Source organism: Panulirus ornatus, chromosome 56 (assembly GCF_036320965.1).
Source record: "Panulirus ornatus isolate Po-2019 chromosome 56, ASM3632096v1, whole genome shotgun sequence".
Taxonomy (NCBI): domain Eukaryota; kingdom Metazoa; phylum Arthropoda; class Malacostraca; order Decapoda; family Palinuridae; genus Panulirus; species Panulirus ornatus.
Window position 1 is genome coordinate 7,241,183 of NC_092279.1, and position 15,034 is coordinate 7,256,216.

Consider the following 15,034-nt stretch of genomic DNA (forward strand, 5'->3'; position numbering starts at 1 on the left):
AGGAAGGGTTGGCCTAGAACGACAGGGGCGTGGTAAACAAGGACGTGTGTGTGGGTGTAGGATGAGGATTAATAAGGCTTAGAGAGACTTGAGGGCCACTAAGGGCAGGCGTAAGGACAGACCTGGAGCTTCAAGGGTAAGCCAGACACTCAAGTGGCAGGTATGGTTAGGGAGCCAAGGAAGAAGCCATGTCTCCGGTCAATATATTCTGCTAATTAGTCTGCATAACATTCAGGCCCGTGTAATGAGAGCGCTCCTCGCCTCTGATTGTGTTAGACCAACTCCCTTTTATGATTAGGATCAAAAGCAAGACCACTTTGCGCGGTTAATGGCGAGGCTGCAAGTTTGACGTTAATCACCCAAGACGAGAACTTTAACTGTTGGCGAGTTAAGAGACCAATTTCGCATTATAATAGATGCTTTCGTGTGACCAAAAAAAAAGATGTTTTCCCGGTAGCCAATTCATTAACGAAAGAAAAGGTAGTTTTCCGTTTCATCTTGTGTTTGATATGATGTGTGTGTGTGTGGGTGTGTGTGTGTGTGTGTGTGTATTCATTCTGTGGCGTGTCTTTGTGATGAATTCTCGACGTAAAGACAAAAGCTAATTGTCACTTCCTTTCCGTGTTGCCAGACTTGAGGCTCGTTCCTCCGCCGGTGTTGTCACAGAAAACAGGAATGAGGATGTTTGCATGTCACAGAAAACAGGAATGAGGGTGTTTGCATATATATAATCTAGTGGCATCCGTTGCCTTTGTGAGGTTTCGAACATTGTTTGAGACGGCGTTAATCACGTGCGTAGATAGGATCACATTCTTTCACAAATGGTGTTCGATTTTGGTCATTTAAATCCCGCAGGAATTTTGATTCTGGTAGACCAAAAAAAACAAAAGATTCTCTCTCGACTAGAGAGAAGTTGTGATTAGCATTGCATAAAGAAAAAATGTTGTCTAAAAGACGCAGAAATTGTGGTTTCGAGAGCGAGGGAAACTTATGGGTAGCATCGATATTGTGGTTTGTGCAACGCGGAAATTCTGACTTTGATCTTCATCTTTGGACACTGCAGTTATTTTCATCTGCTCAGTGCAGAAATTTTCGCGTCGACTGTGCAGAAATTTACTTTAACACACTGGATATGGGTGGTAGGCTGTATGATAGGCCAGATCTAACGCATGGAAAAAGACGATAAATGATAGAAAAACATATACATAGATGGAATATAGCTCATGTGGCATAATCCTGCAATACGTTGTAGAGTGTTTGTATTATAGCATCATTTTGTGATACCTGAACGTCGTCTTTCTTTGTACAAGAATGTCTCATACTTAAATAAGTTCACGAAGCTGTTAAAGATTAAGTTAGGTTGCATGACTTCTCCCCCTTTAGACTTTAAACTCAGCGTAAAGATAATTATAAACGTGTAGTGTAAAACTAGCAGATTCTGGCCCTCCGGGCACTCTTCTTCTAATTCTTACCATGGACTTGGAATCTTCGGCCTCCTTTGGAATCAACCGGAAATACGAAACTCACATCCAGGAAAAAAAACGAGCCCTGGTATACATTTGGATCTTCCGAGATGGACTGGACTGACTTGTTTATTCTAACTCGTTCTCACCAGAGCTCCGAAGACGCTTGTAAAAACTTCATCCCAGTTGACGCATCCATTTGGGATTGGAAGCCAGAAACGTAGCCCAATTTTTGTTTTCTACACATGTGTTGGAAGCAGTGTGGGATAACGCCATTAAAACTGTGAATCTAGAGCCCTCAAGATCCATTTCAAGCTTTGGTTATGAAGACTGAAGTGTTTCGAATAAATCAACAGATGGATGCTTCGAAAACTTGCATGACAGTTTACAAATCCAGTACAAGCCATGGAAGCAGGGCATTATATGGTGTATATATATATATATATATATATATATATATATATATATATATATATATATATATATATATACACAGAGACCTGGGAGAGATGGGGGTCCTCTCTGCAACTCTCTTGACAAAAGTATTGCAGTTTTTCATCTTGATGTCAGCGAATACTACGAAACTGTGACGCAACTTTATACAACTTGCGTCTCTCCCCCCCCCTCCCCCCTCCCCCCCATGATACCACTCCCCCTCCCCATCCGGTCAGACAGCTACAGCTGGTGGGGAAGGTGGGGGTTGGGGGGATTGTAGGAAAAACATGAACTTCCACAGAAGTTTCGTATGGGAAAACTTTTGTGATTGTCTCTCTTAATATTCATAGTGCGGGCTGCGAATTCCTTGAAGCCCCTCCATCCCCCCCCCCCTCTCTCTCTCTCTCTCTCTCTCTCTCTCTCTCTCTCTCTCTCTCTCTCTCTCTCTCTCTCTCTCTCTCTCTCTCTCAATCTAGCCACGCAAAACAGCGCCCATCTTTCTATCTGTAGGTCCGTCTCTCTCTCTCTCTCTCTCTCTCTCTCTCTCTCTCTCTCTCTCTCTCTCTCTCTCTCTCTCTCTCTCAAAATCGATTTCTGATAATCATCTTTTAAAGAGTACGTTTGGCGAGGACTTACCAGAATATATTTTTATCACGCAACGAGAAAACTTTGTCTTCGTATTATGTTCTTACTGAAGTGAAATTCCATTTTTCCAACAGCTCTGACGAATTGTGAATACCTTCATCCTTAACTTGTAAAGAATTTTAGTTGAAATTCCTTTGTTTAGAAAGATTATAGTTATTATAATTATTACTATTGGCGAGTTCATGTATGAGCAAAAGGGTCACTTTTACATCGTTTTACATGTATGGCACTGTATGGACCTATGGTTCATACTGGCTATATGGCACTGTCTGAATCCCTGGTCCATCCCGTTTGTATAGCACTGTCTGGACCTGGCGGTCTTTGCAAACTACAAGACCTGCTGGTTTGTGGGACTAGTCGATTCATCCAGGTCAAAAGTTCGAACAGGAACGAACCATCTTTTGTGTTCCATCACCGTCAAGCGCTTGCGTCGCTCCCCCTCTTCCACGTTTTTTTTTTTAGGGTATTTTCTCATCGTACATCCCTCTGGTCAGCCTACCCTCGTGTTTTATGATAACCTTATTTGCGTGCCATCTTAGTCGTCGATATTTCATGGAAGTTATTCAGCTTTCTTATCGGTTCTTTCCCTTCGTTATCTCTCTTCCACTTCAACAGGTATTGGTTCCCGTATTGATCTCGTATCGTGACCCCAGTCTGATGAATAATACCCTTATAGGCGTCTGTCGTCAACCTAAGGGTCTAGGGCATATTTAAGTACGATAGTGCTATAAGGCCTGCTATACTTCACCAAGTTTTATCTTTCTTCAGTCAATTCGTTTTGGCTTTGATGTAACCAACCAACCCCCGTCCCCTTCTTGGTGAATTTCTGATCGTGATACTACAGGAGGGGTAGATATTCGTACTTGTATCTATTACTTAAGGGATCTGACCTTAAGTGAGAGTCTGCGTGGCTGCTACTCTCTTGAATGATTCATACTTTTTGTAAGAGTCGAAAATTTTTAAGTGAACGTAATTGATAAAGCATTATATATGTTGTATATTGTAAACTTCTCCCAAATAACTTTTTAGTTATGAAGTAAAGTTAGTTATCGATCCGTTATCAACCTTCTTCGCTAACTACAATCCTTTCATCAAAGTCTGGAAAACGCTTAAATAAATTCCTAAAAAGAAAACAACTTTGCAACGTGTATTTAACAACCTCACAACCCAAACGTTTACAACCCAAACGCTTACCTTTTCGTGCTCTTAAAAGTTCTTATCTCCAGAAGAACGCTGGAGAAAGTTTTGCTAAAGATGTGTCGAGGAAAAGAGGAGGTGAATATCACAACTGGTCCCAGGGCGTAGAACTCTCTTATCTATGGAGAAACACATCGTCTTCCTCGAGGTGGTTGATAGGGCCGTACACCTGCGGAAGGCACGAATGGGTGAAACTTGTTAGCTTTGAACAGGGAAACGGAGACTAGAAAGGGAATGCTCAGGGCTTCGAGGGGGGGGTTTGGAAGTAAGGAGGGTGGATGGGAGGAAAGGAAAAGGTTGGAGAAGTGACAGAGAGAGAGAGAGAGAGAGAGAGAGAGAGAGAGAGAGAGAGAGAGAGAGAGAGAGAGAGAGGCTCTTGAAGTCGACTAGAATTACACTGTTGGACTGATGATGGGTGAGAGGGACAAGAGATACTGTGTTACGAATTATTCATGACCAAAAGATATACTGCAGATTTTAGAGCAGCTGTCAGAAAGTCCCTTTTCTCATTTTCCTTCCTCGTTCGTGTGTTTTCCTGAAGCTTCGAATAAGGTAGCTTTCGTACACGCAAGAATATAATTAAGTTTTTTTTTATCGCGTCTTGATATTGAATGATCACGTTCGTATACGATCACATACGTCCATTTACGATCACTTAAGAACGTAATGTCAGTGTAATAGAAGGAGAAGAGAATTCTTTTTTTTAGAAGTCCAAACGTTGATCTAAGAAGCTGTTTGAACCTAGCATTTGTGGGATGTAGTATTTGTGTGACTGTATGTATTGCCCATCACTGCTGAGGGCGCCTCCTCCTCCTCTCCTCTTCCTCTCCTCCTCCTCCTCCTCCTCCTCCTCCTCCTCCTCCTCCTCCTCCTCCTCCTCCTTTTCCTGTAGAACCAATTACCTTTAAGACAGCACTTTGACTTTTAGCCCTGAATTAGGGCTTTTAAAAGCGACGCCTCTAAGACTGGTCTCAGGCATCGTTAGCTGCGACCTTCACTCTCCTCTTTTATTATGTCAGAGGCTCCGGTCGAGGACCAAAGTGTGTATACGACTCCACGAGTTTTGTCTTGGAGAGCCGCTCTCCGTTTTCTTTCAAGTCCCGCCACATTACTCTCTCTCTCTCTCTCTCTCTCTCTCTCTCTCTCTCTCTCTCTCTCTCTCTCTCTCTCTCTCTCAAGCCAGCTCATACGGTAGGTCTCGGGGAGGAGAGAAAGAGAACTTCAGGGAGGTTCAACCTCTTCTCTCTTTTCTTTTCGGAGCCATCGAACACCGGGGCCCGAAGAGGCCAAGGCGTGAAGGACGGTGGGGGGGGTGTAGGGAAAAGAAAGACCTCGAGAGAATTGCGTTTAAGTTTCCTTTAAGTTTGCTGGTGATAAATGTTGACTTTGCTACGGGTCGCTGCTCCGGAGACGAGGCGTTTCAGCTCAAATGCAGTTTGCAAGGTGGTTTTTTTTTATCGTTTTTTGGCAATGTTTTCCCTTATTGGTTCGTCCTCTTGGCTATGCGAGGTGCCCGAGCAAGAAGACGTCTGGTGTTTAAAGTGGTTAACATTAATTTAAATGTGTTAAAGTGTTTTTAAATCTCGATTATCAGAAGTGAGTTTATTATAAGTTCTTTTCATATTTAGTGGAATTCAGTACGGGTTAAATCCTACAGTCACAACAATTATTGTGTATACAACCCATTGATGATGGAATCTAACACCTTTTAAGACCCAGTATTCATAGAATCCAAAAGTTTTACGATCAGATATTCGGAGGAAATCCCCTATTTTCAAAAATTCCTCTTTTCGAGGATCCTAATCTATATGGATCGCGACATATCGAAGACATTGTCTTTCTCAAAACCAAAATCAGCTCGGTCCAACTTATGTAAACCTCTCAAGAAAAATGAATGTAATTGGACCCCCTTTTGTACCCAAATTCTGGTACTGGTGTTGAAGAGCTAATGTGAGGGTTAGGATGTGTAGAAATCCCCACTATGTGTCTCTCTTCCTCAGCTCACCGCTTTGATGTATACAATGCTAACCCACGTCCCTCGGTGCATACGTGATATACACCTTATAGTACCTCGTGGAGCTAACGCTTTCTGAACGTTTCTGAGTTAATACACGAAGGATTCCTCCTGCTTCGAAATATTCCCGCAATTTTCTCTCATAACTGGACCCAAAAAAAGGGGGGAAAAAAAAAGGAATGTCTTTCAGAGTTAAGAATTCTTTTAGGATTTTGGGTTTTTAAGGACGAGTCTGCGATGCTAGACCACAACGTTACGACCTTTTAAAGGATATGGCGTGGCTGATCTTTCACCTGGACTCGTAAGATTGAGGTCAAAGGCCAGGCTGTCGTACGTAAAGGTCGTACTGTCGTGTTCAAGGGTCGTTCCGTCGTACACTACAGGGTCGTGCTGTCGTGTCCAAGGGTCGTTCTGTCGTACACTACAGGGTCGTACTGTCGTGTCCAAGGGTCGTTCTGTCGTACACTACAGGGTCGTACTGTCGTGTCCAAGGGTCGTTCTGTCGTACACTACAGGGTCGTACTGTCGTGTCCAAGGGTCGTTCTGTCAAACACTACAGGGTCGTACTGTCGTGTCCAAGGGTCGTTCCGTCGTACACTACAGGGTCGTACAGTCTTGCTCAAGGGTCGTACAGTCTTGCTCACGAGGTTATGTCGTCTTTTTTTTCTCTCTTTCCTGACTTGTTTTTAAGTTTCATGGCGTCTTTCCGGGTCATGGAGCAGTCCACTGATGAAAACATTAATCAAACTGATTAACCTGACACTCGACGTGTCTAATTATGTCCTTGTATGTCTTGTAGTGTTTCAGTAAATTCTTTTTTTTATATATTCCCTATTGCGTTTAATTTTGTTTAGTGTTATCGCCCTAAGCGACCCGTGCCACAGTCAACATCAGTTTAACTACTAAAAGAAAAAAATGGAATGTTGAGGAAAATTATGGACAAATTGTAGTTCAAGTTTAGTGTTTAAAACCAATGGATTTGCTGGCTTTCATTTTTCTTAGGGTTGTATTTGTATGATATTTGTGTTGTTGTTGTTGTTGTTGTTGTGATGCAAACCACAGTTATGGCATGAAGAATGGGTCTACTACATCGGGTGGCCGGAGAGTAAGCCACGTCCACTGGCTTCACTGTCGGGTACATCATCGTACAGGTGGCATCACACATGATAGATTCCACTTGGTTTAAAACTGAAGCTCGTGGTTTATCCTACACCATCTACCATGACTGCTTACATGTCACGCGTTATATTTTATGATGTTCATCTCGGAATATATGATGCTATTAATTTTTTTAAATTTTCGTAGTATCGTATTTTGCCCCGGGCGAGTTTTTTTTTTTTTACGTGTTTTGATAAGTAAGAACAAGTTAAACCACTGACCTTCACCCTCTGTCCTGTGGTGTCAGAAGCGACCTGGGGGAATGTGCCTTAGTGCTGGTCAAGCCAGGGTGACCCTGGGGTCAATGTGGTTTGTGAGTGTGATGAACCACCACTTGTTGCTGTGGGTCTGACAGCTCGTCACCAGTATTGCTGGGGTGTTGTGACACCACCTGTATTGCTGGGGTGTTGTGTCACACACCACCTGTATTGCTGGGGTGTTGTGTCACACACCACCTGTATTGCTGGGGTGCTGTGTCACACGCACCACCTGTATTGCTGGGGTGTTGTGTCACACACACCACCTGTATTGCTGGAGTGTTGTGTCACACACACCATCTGTATTGCTGGGGTGTTGTGTCACACGCACCACCTGTATTGCTGGGGTACTGTGTGACACACACCACCTGTATTGCTGGGGTGTTGTGTCACACACACCATCTGTATTGCTGGGGTGTTGTGTCACACGCACCACCTGTATTGCTGGGGTGTTGTGACACACACCACCTGTATTGCTGGGGTGTTGTGTCACACACACCACCTGTATTGCTGAGGTGTTGTGTCACACACCACCTGTATTGCTGGGGTGTTGTGTCACACACACCACCTGTATTGCTGGGGTGTTGTGTCACACACCACCTGTATTGCTGGGGATCTGCCAATCCCTCACTGCCATCCACAGAAGAGATGGCGCTTGGTTGTTTATGTTAAAGAGATCTTGTGGAGAAGATGCATTTTCCAGTACTTGAATAGGTTCTAATTCTAATGCGTTATGGGAAATTATTGTCATTAACTCGAGATGATAATGGGTTATACGTGTCTCTCAAGGGTGAACTAGAAGACGTTCGTTAAGTGCGAAGGTTTGTCTGTGTTTTCACTTACCCTCAACACTTATATTTACTTATATTTAGAAGCACAAAATGATATGATGAGAACTTTCCATGATTCTCATTTTCGATGACAAGACACCAAGTTTACACAGTGTACTTTTTGCCTCCTCGAAGATCATTTTTTGCCACGATCATTGTCACATTATCGTTCCTTTAAACATCTTGATCCTACAGTCATTAAGAAATAGCGATGGTGTCATCAGCGTTTTTAAAAAACGTTTGTCGTTCAAGTTGTATTACAACCACGAGCATTGGAAAAGCCGACCTTTTGACCTTGTTGTAAAAAGGACGTAAGGATGGGAAGCTGTATCAGAGCCGAGCACAGCTGAGGTACCTAATGATCTTAGCTGATTTTTCCACACTGTGGATATCTTTTATGCTCACAGACACACCTGCTCTTCCTCGTGATCGCTATACGTTTTCGCTTCTTTTTTTCTCACATCTTCCAAAGCTTTTAAGATAAAATCCCTTGGTACGTCTTTACACGCTTCTTTGATTCCCTTTTTTATCATCTTTTCTTAATTCCTCATTGAGATCCCCTTTCTTCATCTATTTCTTTCTTTATTCCCTTCGTGTGTTCTCACTTCTTTATTTACATTTCTGATCTCCATCTTTCCTCACCCTCTTTATCTCTTCATCCCTTCGCTGCATCTCATTTTAGACCTGGACATGTGTCTTACACTCTTCCGTCCACCGCTATAGACCTCGATGTCAGAGGAGGTAGTACCATCTCAAAACTTAACGTCCTTAAAGTCTTACCAGCGTAAACTACGACGCTCCACTCCAACGGTGGTGTTTTGGTATTCTTCGAGCTCGTGGGAAAGCACCCTTTTCTTGTATTGTTCAGGCGTCCGTGGACCACTTTACTCCCAAGTACCTAACAGAGCTGGACAAGCAGCCAACGTGCCTTTGGTCCTCAGTATTTCCAGAGGTGTGTGTAGAGAGAGAGAGAGAGAGAGAGAGAGAGAGAGAGAGAGAGAGAGAGAGAGAGTGTGTGTGATGGGAGGTGTGTAAGACTTTGGTATGTAACGCAGCGTCTCTTAAGACATGGCGAATGGTAGTTCATTTAACAGATGAGGAGAGAGAGAGAGAGAGAGAGAGAGAGAGAGAGAGAGAGAGAGAGAGAGAGAGAGAGAGAGAGAGAGAGACTTTCTTTCAAGACGCAGTTCTTGTCGCGTGTGTGTGTGTGTGTGTGTGTGTGTGTCTGTGTGTGTTGCTCCTACCTCGTCTTCTGTCGAACAATAAGGTTGAAAGATATGGCTTCGTGTGTAAGTGAAATATATCCTTTATGAAAATTATCGAGAGAGGAGGAAGTTTAAAATGTTGTCGTACACTGACCACAGTGCCTGTCGTGGGCTTTGGTGGGGGTAGTGGTCAACCCCACCCGTTCTCTCCCTGTCACCGAGCCAGGGAAGAGATTGTTTACTTATCAGACAAGCGGGAGTCAGTGGAAGGGTTTGATTGATGCAAAGTAGCAATACCGCTTGCCAGCAAGTCACACTACGAGATATTATACCTCAGTCTCCCATATGTCTCGTGATGGTTTGGAGTCTTCGGTATAGCGAGATATGAGAGATTTCTGTAAATCATCACCCATACTCCTGCGAGATAATGAGAAACTCCTATTTTACACACACACACACACACACACACACGCACACACACACACACACACACACACACACACACACACACCACACCTTCATCCTCACATCACCAAAGACACTTGTATACATCTCTGCGTTGAAGGTACGACGTATGCAGAAAGCAAAGAACAATGTATTTAAACCCTTTGGGCAAACATGGATACTAGAAACACCTCACAGACATTTACATATATACATTATTTTTGCATTTGATGATGCAAGAAACACCATACCCACTATATACACTCTATATACCCTCACAGTGCCAGTTGATACAATCTTTTTTGATGTTAGATGTTTCGAAGACACATTATACTGGATCCAACTGGGTAGAAGTTTATCTCAGACCCTCTGAGAACTGTTGTATTAAACGGGACAGGTTCTCACGGGGTGAGGGAATAAACTGTAGGTCATAAAACATAATTAAACTTCGACTTATACTGATGACGCGTTGCTATGGAGGTCATCTGTTGTTCATAATTACTTGAGCTAGAAGACCTCACTTTTGCCTCAGGCGTGGACTGTGTTCGATCTAATGCATGTAATTGTACCCTTGCTGACTTTTCTAAAAGTCTTATCAAAAATATGATTAATTTTCTAAAGGGTTATCAGTACAGTATGTTCTGTAATGGGTATAATGACTTTTACGTACGTCCAGACTAACTGTTAAAACTTCGTTGTGTTAGGGATATACAACATCACTGTAGTGTTAGGTATGGTCAAGAAAGAAATACAATATTTGTTCACCAAGATTTTAGTCATGAAATTGACTGGAGCAGTGGAAAAGTCGTCACATGCAATAACTCTATCATTTAATATTTTTGAATCGTTTCTTGGCCAAACAAAATATGGATATCATTATGAATGAAAATGTTTTATTTTTTTTTTAATAAATTGGATAACTTTATACGTCAAAAACGTGTTCTCCACAACATAGGGTGACCTGATTTTGTAACTTAGGTAAGGTAAGGTCGTCGAAGGTGACCTCTATCTTAGTCTCTTGACCTGCTTCTTGACCCCTCTCTCTATATATATATTCTTTCTTTTCATTCATACTATTCGCCATTTCCTGCGTTAGCGAGGTAGCGTTAAGAACAGAGGACTGGGCCTTTTGAGGGAATATCCTCACCTGGCCCCCTTCTCTGTTCCTTCTTTTGGAAAATTAAAAAAAAAATGAGAGGGGAGGATTTCCAGCCCCCCGCTCCCTCCCCTTTTAGTCGCCTTCTACGACACGCAGGGAATACGTGGGAAGTATTCTTTCTCCCCCATCCCCAGGGATGATATATATGAATATATATATATTATAGGGAAGAATCCAAGACAATGAAGACGAAGCTGGTTTGATAATAAAGATGAAGTCTTTTGCCGCCAATAAAACACTTTACTATGTTACTGTCGCGATATTTTGCGCCTCATAACTGCTTCCTGTTTTTGCCTGGCTTCCACATGCAGCTCAAGTGTTGGGCGTATTTTGTTTTCGGTCTATAATTTGACTTGCAAATTGTTGAGTTTATATTAACCACGGCAAAAAAAAAAAAAAAACAACTGTTCATGTTGTAGGCTGGGAAATGTGTACATTCTTCCGTTTATCTAGTGCAAAAATGTATATTTTTCTCTTTTTTTTTGGGGGGGAGACTTTAGATATTAGATGGTAAGTTTCGCCATATTTTGTGTCAGGTAGAAAGTAAAATTATATGTAGCCTAAGGGTTTTTTTTACCTTGTTTTTTTTAACTGTTCTGTAAACTTGAATGGAGTCTGTCCCTAAGACACATTTTGAGAGATTCAGATGCGAAATGTATAGTTACGAAATGGATCCATTTCCTGAAGAGTGTGGAGATAATTTGACACGTATTTATGAAAGAGTTTGAGATGGAATCGTATGCTAAGATATTCCAATTTTTTATGTGTCCAAATGCTTCATAATCAAGCAATGATAGATACAATTTTTTTTTTATTTTTTTCAGTAGTAATGTGTTTTTTTATTGCCCTTGTTTGTTTGCCATTTGAACTGGTTTATCGCTATATTGATAACGTGTTGTGTTGTGTCATTAGGCATCAGGCGGAGAAAGAGCGCTTCATGGGCAACACTAGTGTTTGAGGAGGTTGTTTGTGTTGCTGGTAGAGAGATGAAGGGGCTTCGCTTGCAACACTAGTACTGGGAACTTTGTGTGTGTTTGTGTGTGTGTGTGTGTGTGTGTTACAGGGAAGGATGAGATCTTGACAGGCAACGCTAGTGTTGAGGAGGGTGTGTTTTGTGTTACGGGTGGAGACGAAAAGTCTTACAGGCAACACTAGTTCTGACGTTTTTTTGTGTTGCAGGTGGAATTGTAAGGCCTCCAAGATGTTTCCTTGTGTTGCGGGTGGAGATGATGGGGCCTCACGTGTGTTTACTTGTGTTGCAGGTACAGACATTAGGCCTGAGGTTTGTTTACTTGTGTTGCAGGTGGAGATGATGGGCCCCACGTGTATTTACTTGTGTTGCAGGTACAGACATTAGGCCTGAGGTTTGTTTACTTGTGTTGCAGGTGAAGATTATAGGCCTGACGTGTGTTTACGTGTGTTGCAGGTGGAAATGGAAGGCTTGACCGGCAACATCAGCTTCACAGATGAGGGCAAGAGAAAGGACTACTCCCTGGACGTGGTTGAGATGACCTTCAACAGCGAGACGGTCAAGGTAGGTCGTTGTTTGACATTGTACGCCCGGCAGTCTCGTGGACTATTCCAGGTAGGTTGGACTTCAAGGGAAAAAGTGTCGTACATGACCTGTTTCAATTTGTACTTAACCTGTTCTAAGTACAAGTCGTACTTGACCAGGTCAGAGTATAAGTCGTACCTGACCTGGTCAAAGTTCAAGTCGTACTTGACCTGTTCCAGGTCGTACTATTCTAAGTACAGGTCACTAACGTCATCTCCCATGTATAAGAAGACGGGTCGTGCATCGTCCAGTCGTAACCTACCATGAACAGGACGATTCATGGTAGTTACAGTAGTATTGCCCTTAACCTCCCATGAATGGGGAGAGTCATGGCTGGTCACTGTTGCATTAACCCATTGCCTCGCATGAATGGGGGAAAGTTATGGTAGCTCACTGTTGCATTAACCCATTGCCTCCTATGAATGGGGGAAAGTTATGGTAGCTCACTGTTGCATTAACCCATTGCCTCCTATGAATGGGGGAAAGTTATGGTAGCTCACTGTTGCATTAACCCATTGCCTCACATGAATGGGGGAAAGTTATGGTCGCTCATTGTTGCATTACCAATTGCTTCCCATGAATGGGGGAAAGATATGGTAGCTCATTGTTGCATTAACCCATTGCCTCGCATGAATGGGGGAAAGATATGGTCGCTCACTGTTGCATTACCAATTGCCTCGCATGAATGGGGGAGAGTCATGGCTGGTCACTGTTGCATTAACCCATTGCCTCCCATGAATGGGGGAAAGTTATGGTCGCTCATTGTTGCATTAACCCATTGCCTCGCATGAATGGGGGAAAGTTATGGTAGCTCATTGTTGCATTACCCATTCATTCACGTCTCGATTCGCTTCTTCTTGACTGAGAGAAACAAGAAGTTATTCTTATCTTCTTCAGTCCAGTAGAATACGTTCGAGTTGATACTTTTGCGTAGATGTGTTAGATAAAGATACTTTGTATCTCTGATACCACAAGGTGATAAAGTGATAGAGAGAGAGAGAGAGAGAGAGAGAGAGAGAGAGAGAGAGAGAGAGAGAGAGAGAGTTCTCAATGATCTCTCATTAAAGTTTTAATTACCCTTTGCTGCTAACGAGGCAGATTATAATCCTTGTTGTCTCTCTCTATGAACGATAATAAGTTAACTCCCTTCTATGGTAGAGCTACAGTGATGGTTTCGTCTGTGATATATTCGAATCCGATGACGAAAATGAAAGGAGTGTGGGGAGGGGAGAGGATGTTGCAAGGGGAGGGGGGATGTTGCAAGGTGGGGGAAAGGATGTTGCAGGGGGGTGGGTGTCAAGTGAATGTGAGAAAGACTTTGATGTCGCGTCATGTATGGCTAAAGAGAGATAGGTGTTTCAGGTTCATCGCCAGGGAAATCGATCCGTAACGCAACTTTTCGAAGTCTTGTGGTGGCGATCTTTTCGTCATGATTGATGATGAAAAGAAGAAACTTTATAGTTCTTTTATGGAATGAAGATTATGTGTACGTAACTCTCTTGTAAGCCTCGGGATTTCGTGAAGACAGGCCTGACGGAGCTGAAGAGTAACGTAGCTCCGATGTGACGCCTCGTTGCGACATGGAACTTTGGACGAAGAAGGCTTCAGAAGCCGTCGTAAGGTGAAGTGTGAGGATGCTGAAGTCAGGGTGAAGTATGAGGATGCTGAAGTCAGGGTGAAGTATGAGGATGCTGAAGTCAGGGTGAAGTATAAGGATGCTGAAGTCAGGATGAAGTATGAGGATGCTGAAGTCAGGATGAAGTATGAGGATGCTGAAGTCAGGATGAAGTATGAGGATGCTGAAGTCAGGATGAAGTATGAGGATGCTGAAGTCAGGATGAAGTATGAGGATGCTGAAGTCAGGGTGAAGTATGAGGATGCTGAAGTCAGGATGAAGTATGAGGATGCTGAAGTCAGGGTGAAGTATGAGGATGCTGAAGTAAGGGTGAAGTATGAGGATACTGAAGTCAGGGTGAAGAATGAGGATGCTGAAGTCAGGGTGAAGTATGAGGATGCTGAAGTCAGGATGAATTATGAGGATACTGAAGTCAGCATGAAGTATAAGGATACTGAAGTCAGGATGAAGTATGAGGATGCTGAAGTGAGGGTGAAGTATGAGGATACTGAAGTCAGGGTGAAGTATGAGGATGCTGAAGTCAGGGTGAAGTATGAGGATGCTGAAGTCAGGATGAATTATGAGGATACTGAAGTCAGCATGAAGTATAAGGATACTGAAGTCAGGATGAAGTATGAGGATGCTGAAGTCAGGATGAAGTATGAGGATGCTGAAGTCAGGGTGAAGTATGAGGATACTGAAGTCAGGGTGAAGTATGAGGATGCTGAAGTCAGGATGAAGTATGAGGATGCTGAAGTCAGGGTGAAGTATGAGGATACTGAAGTCAGGGTGAAGTATGAGGATGCTGAAGTGAGGGTGAAGTATGAGGATACTGAAGTCAGGATGAAGTATGAGGATACTGAAGTCAGATATACACCGACCATTTGGTGTATGCCGAGCATGTAACATTGTATGATTCTGACCCTGATGAGGGATAGTCATGAGATGAAATTATAATCACAACAGTCACAACATGGTAATCCTTGAAGGATTTTTACCTCAAAACCACACGGGGAAAATGAAACACTGATAAGTTCCCAAGTGCACTTTCGTGTAA

General features: G+C 42.9%; 1 protein-coding gene across 1 annotated transcript in view; it reads left to right on the plus strand.

The window, feature by feature from the left end:
• Window positions 1-15,034, plus strand: part of LOC139765856 (glutamate receptor 1-like) — a 1,264,866-nt gene that overhangs the window by 973,020 nt on the left and 276,812 nt on the right. The window contains 1 exon segment of the mRNA XM_071693701.1: window positions 12,234-12,341. Within this exon segment, the coding sequence (XP_071549802.1) occupies window positions 12,234-12,341 (108 nt within the window).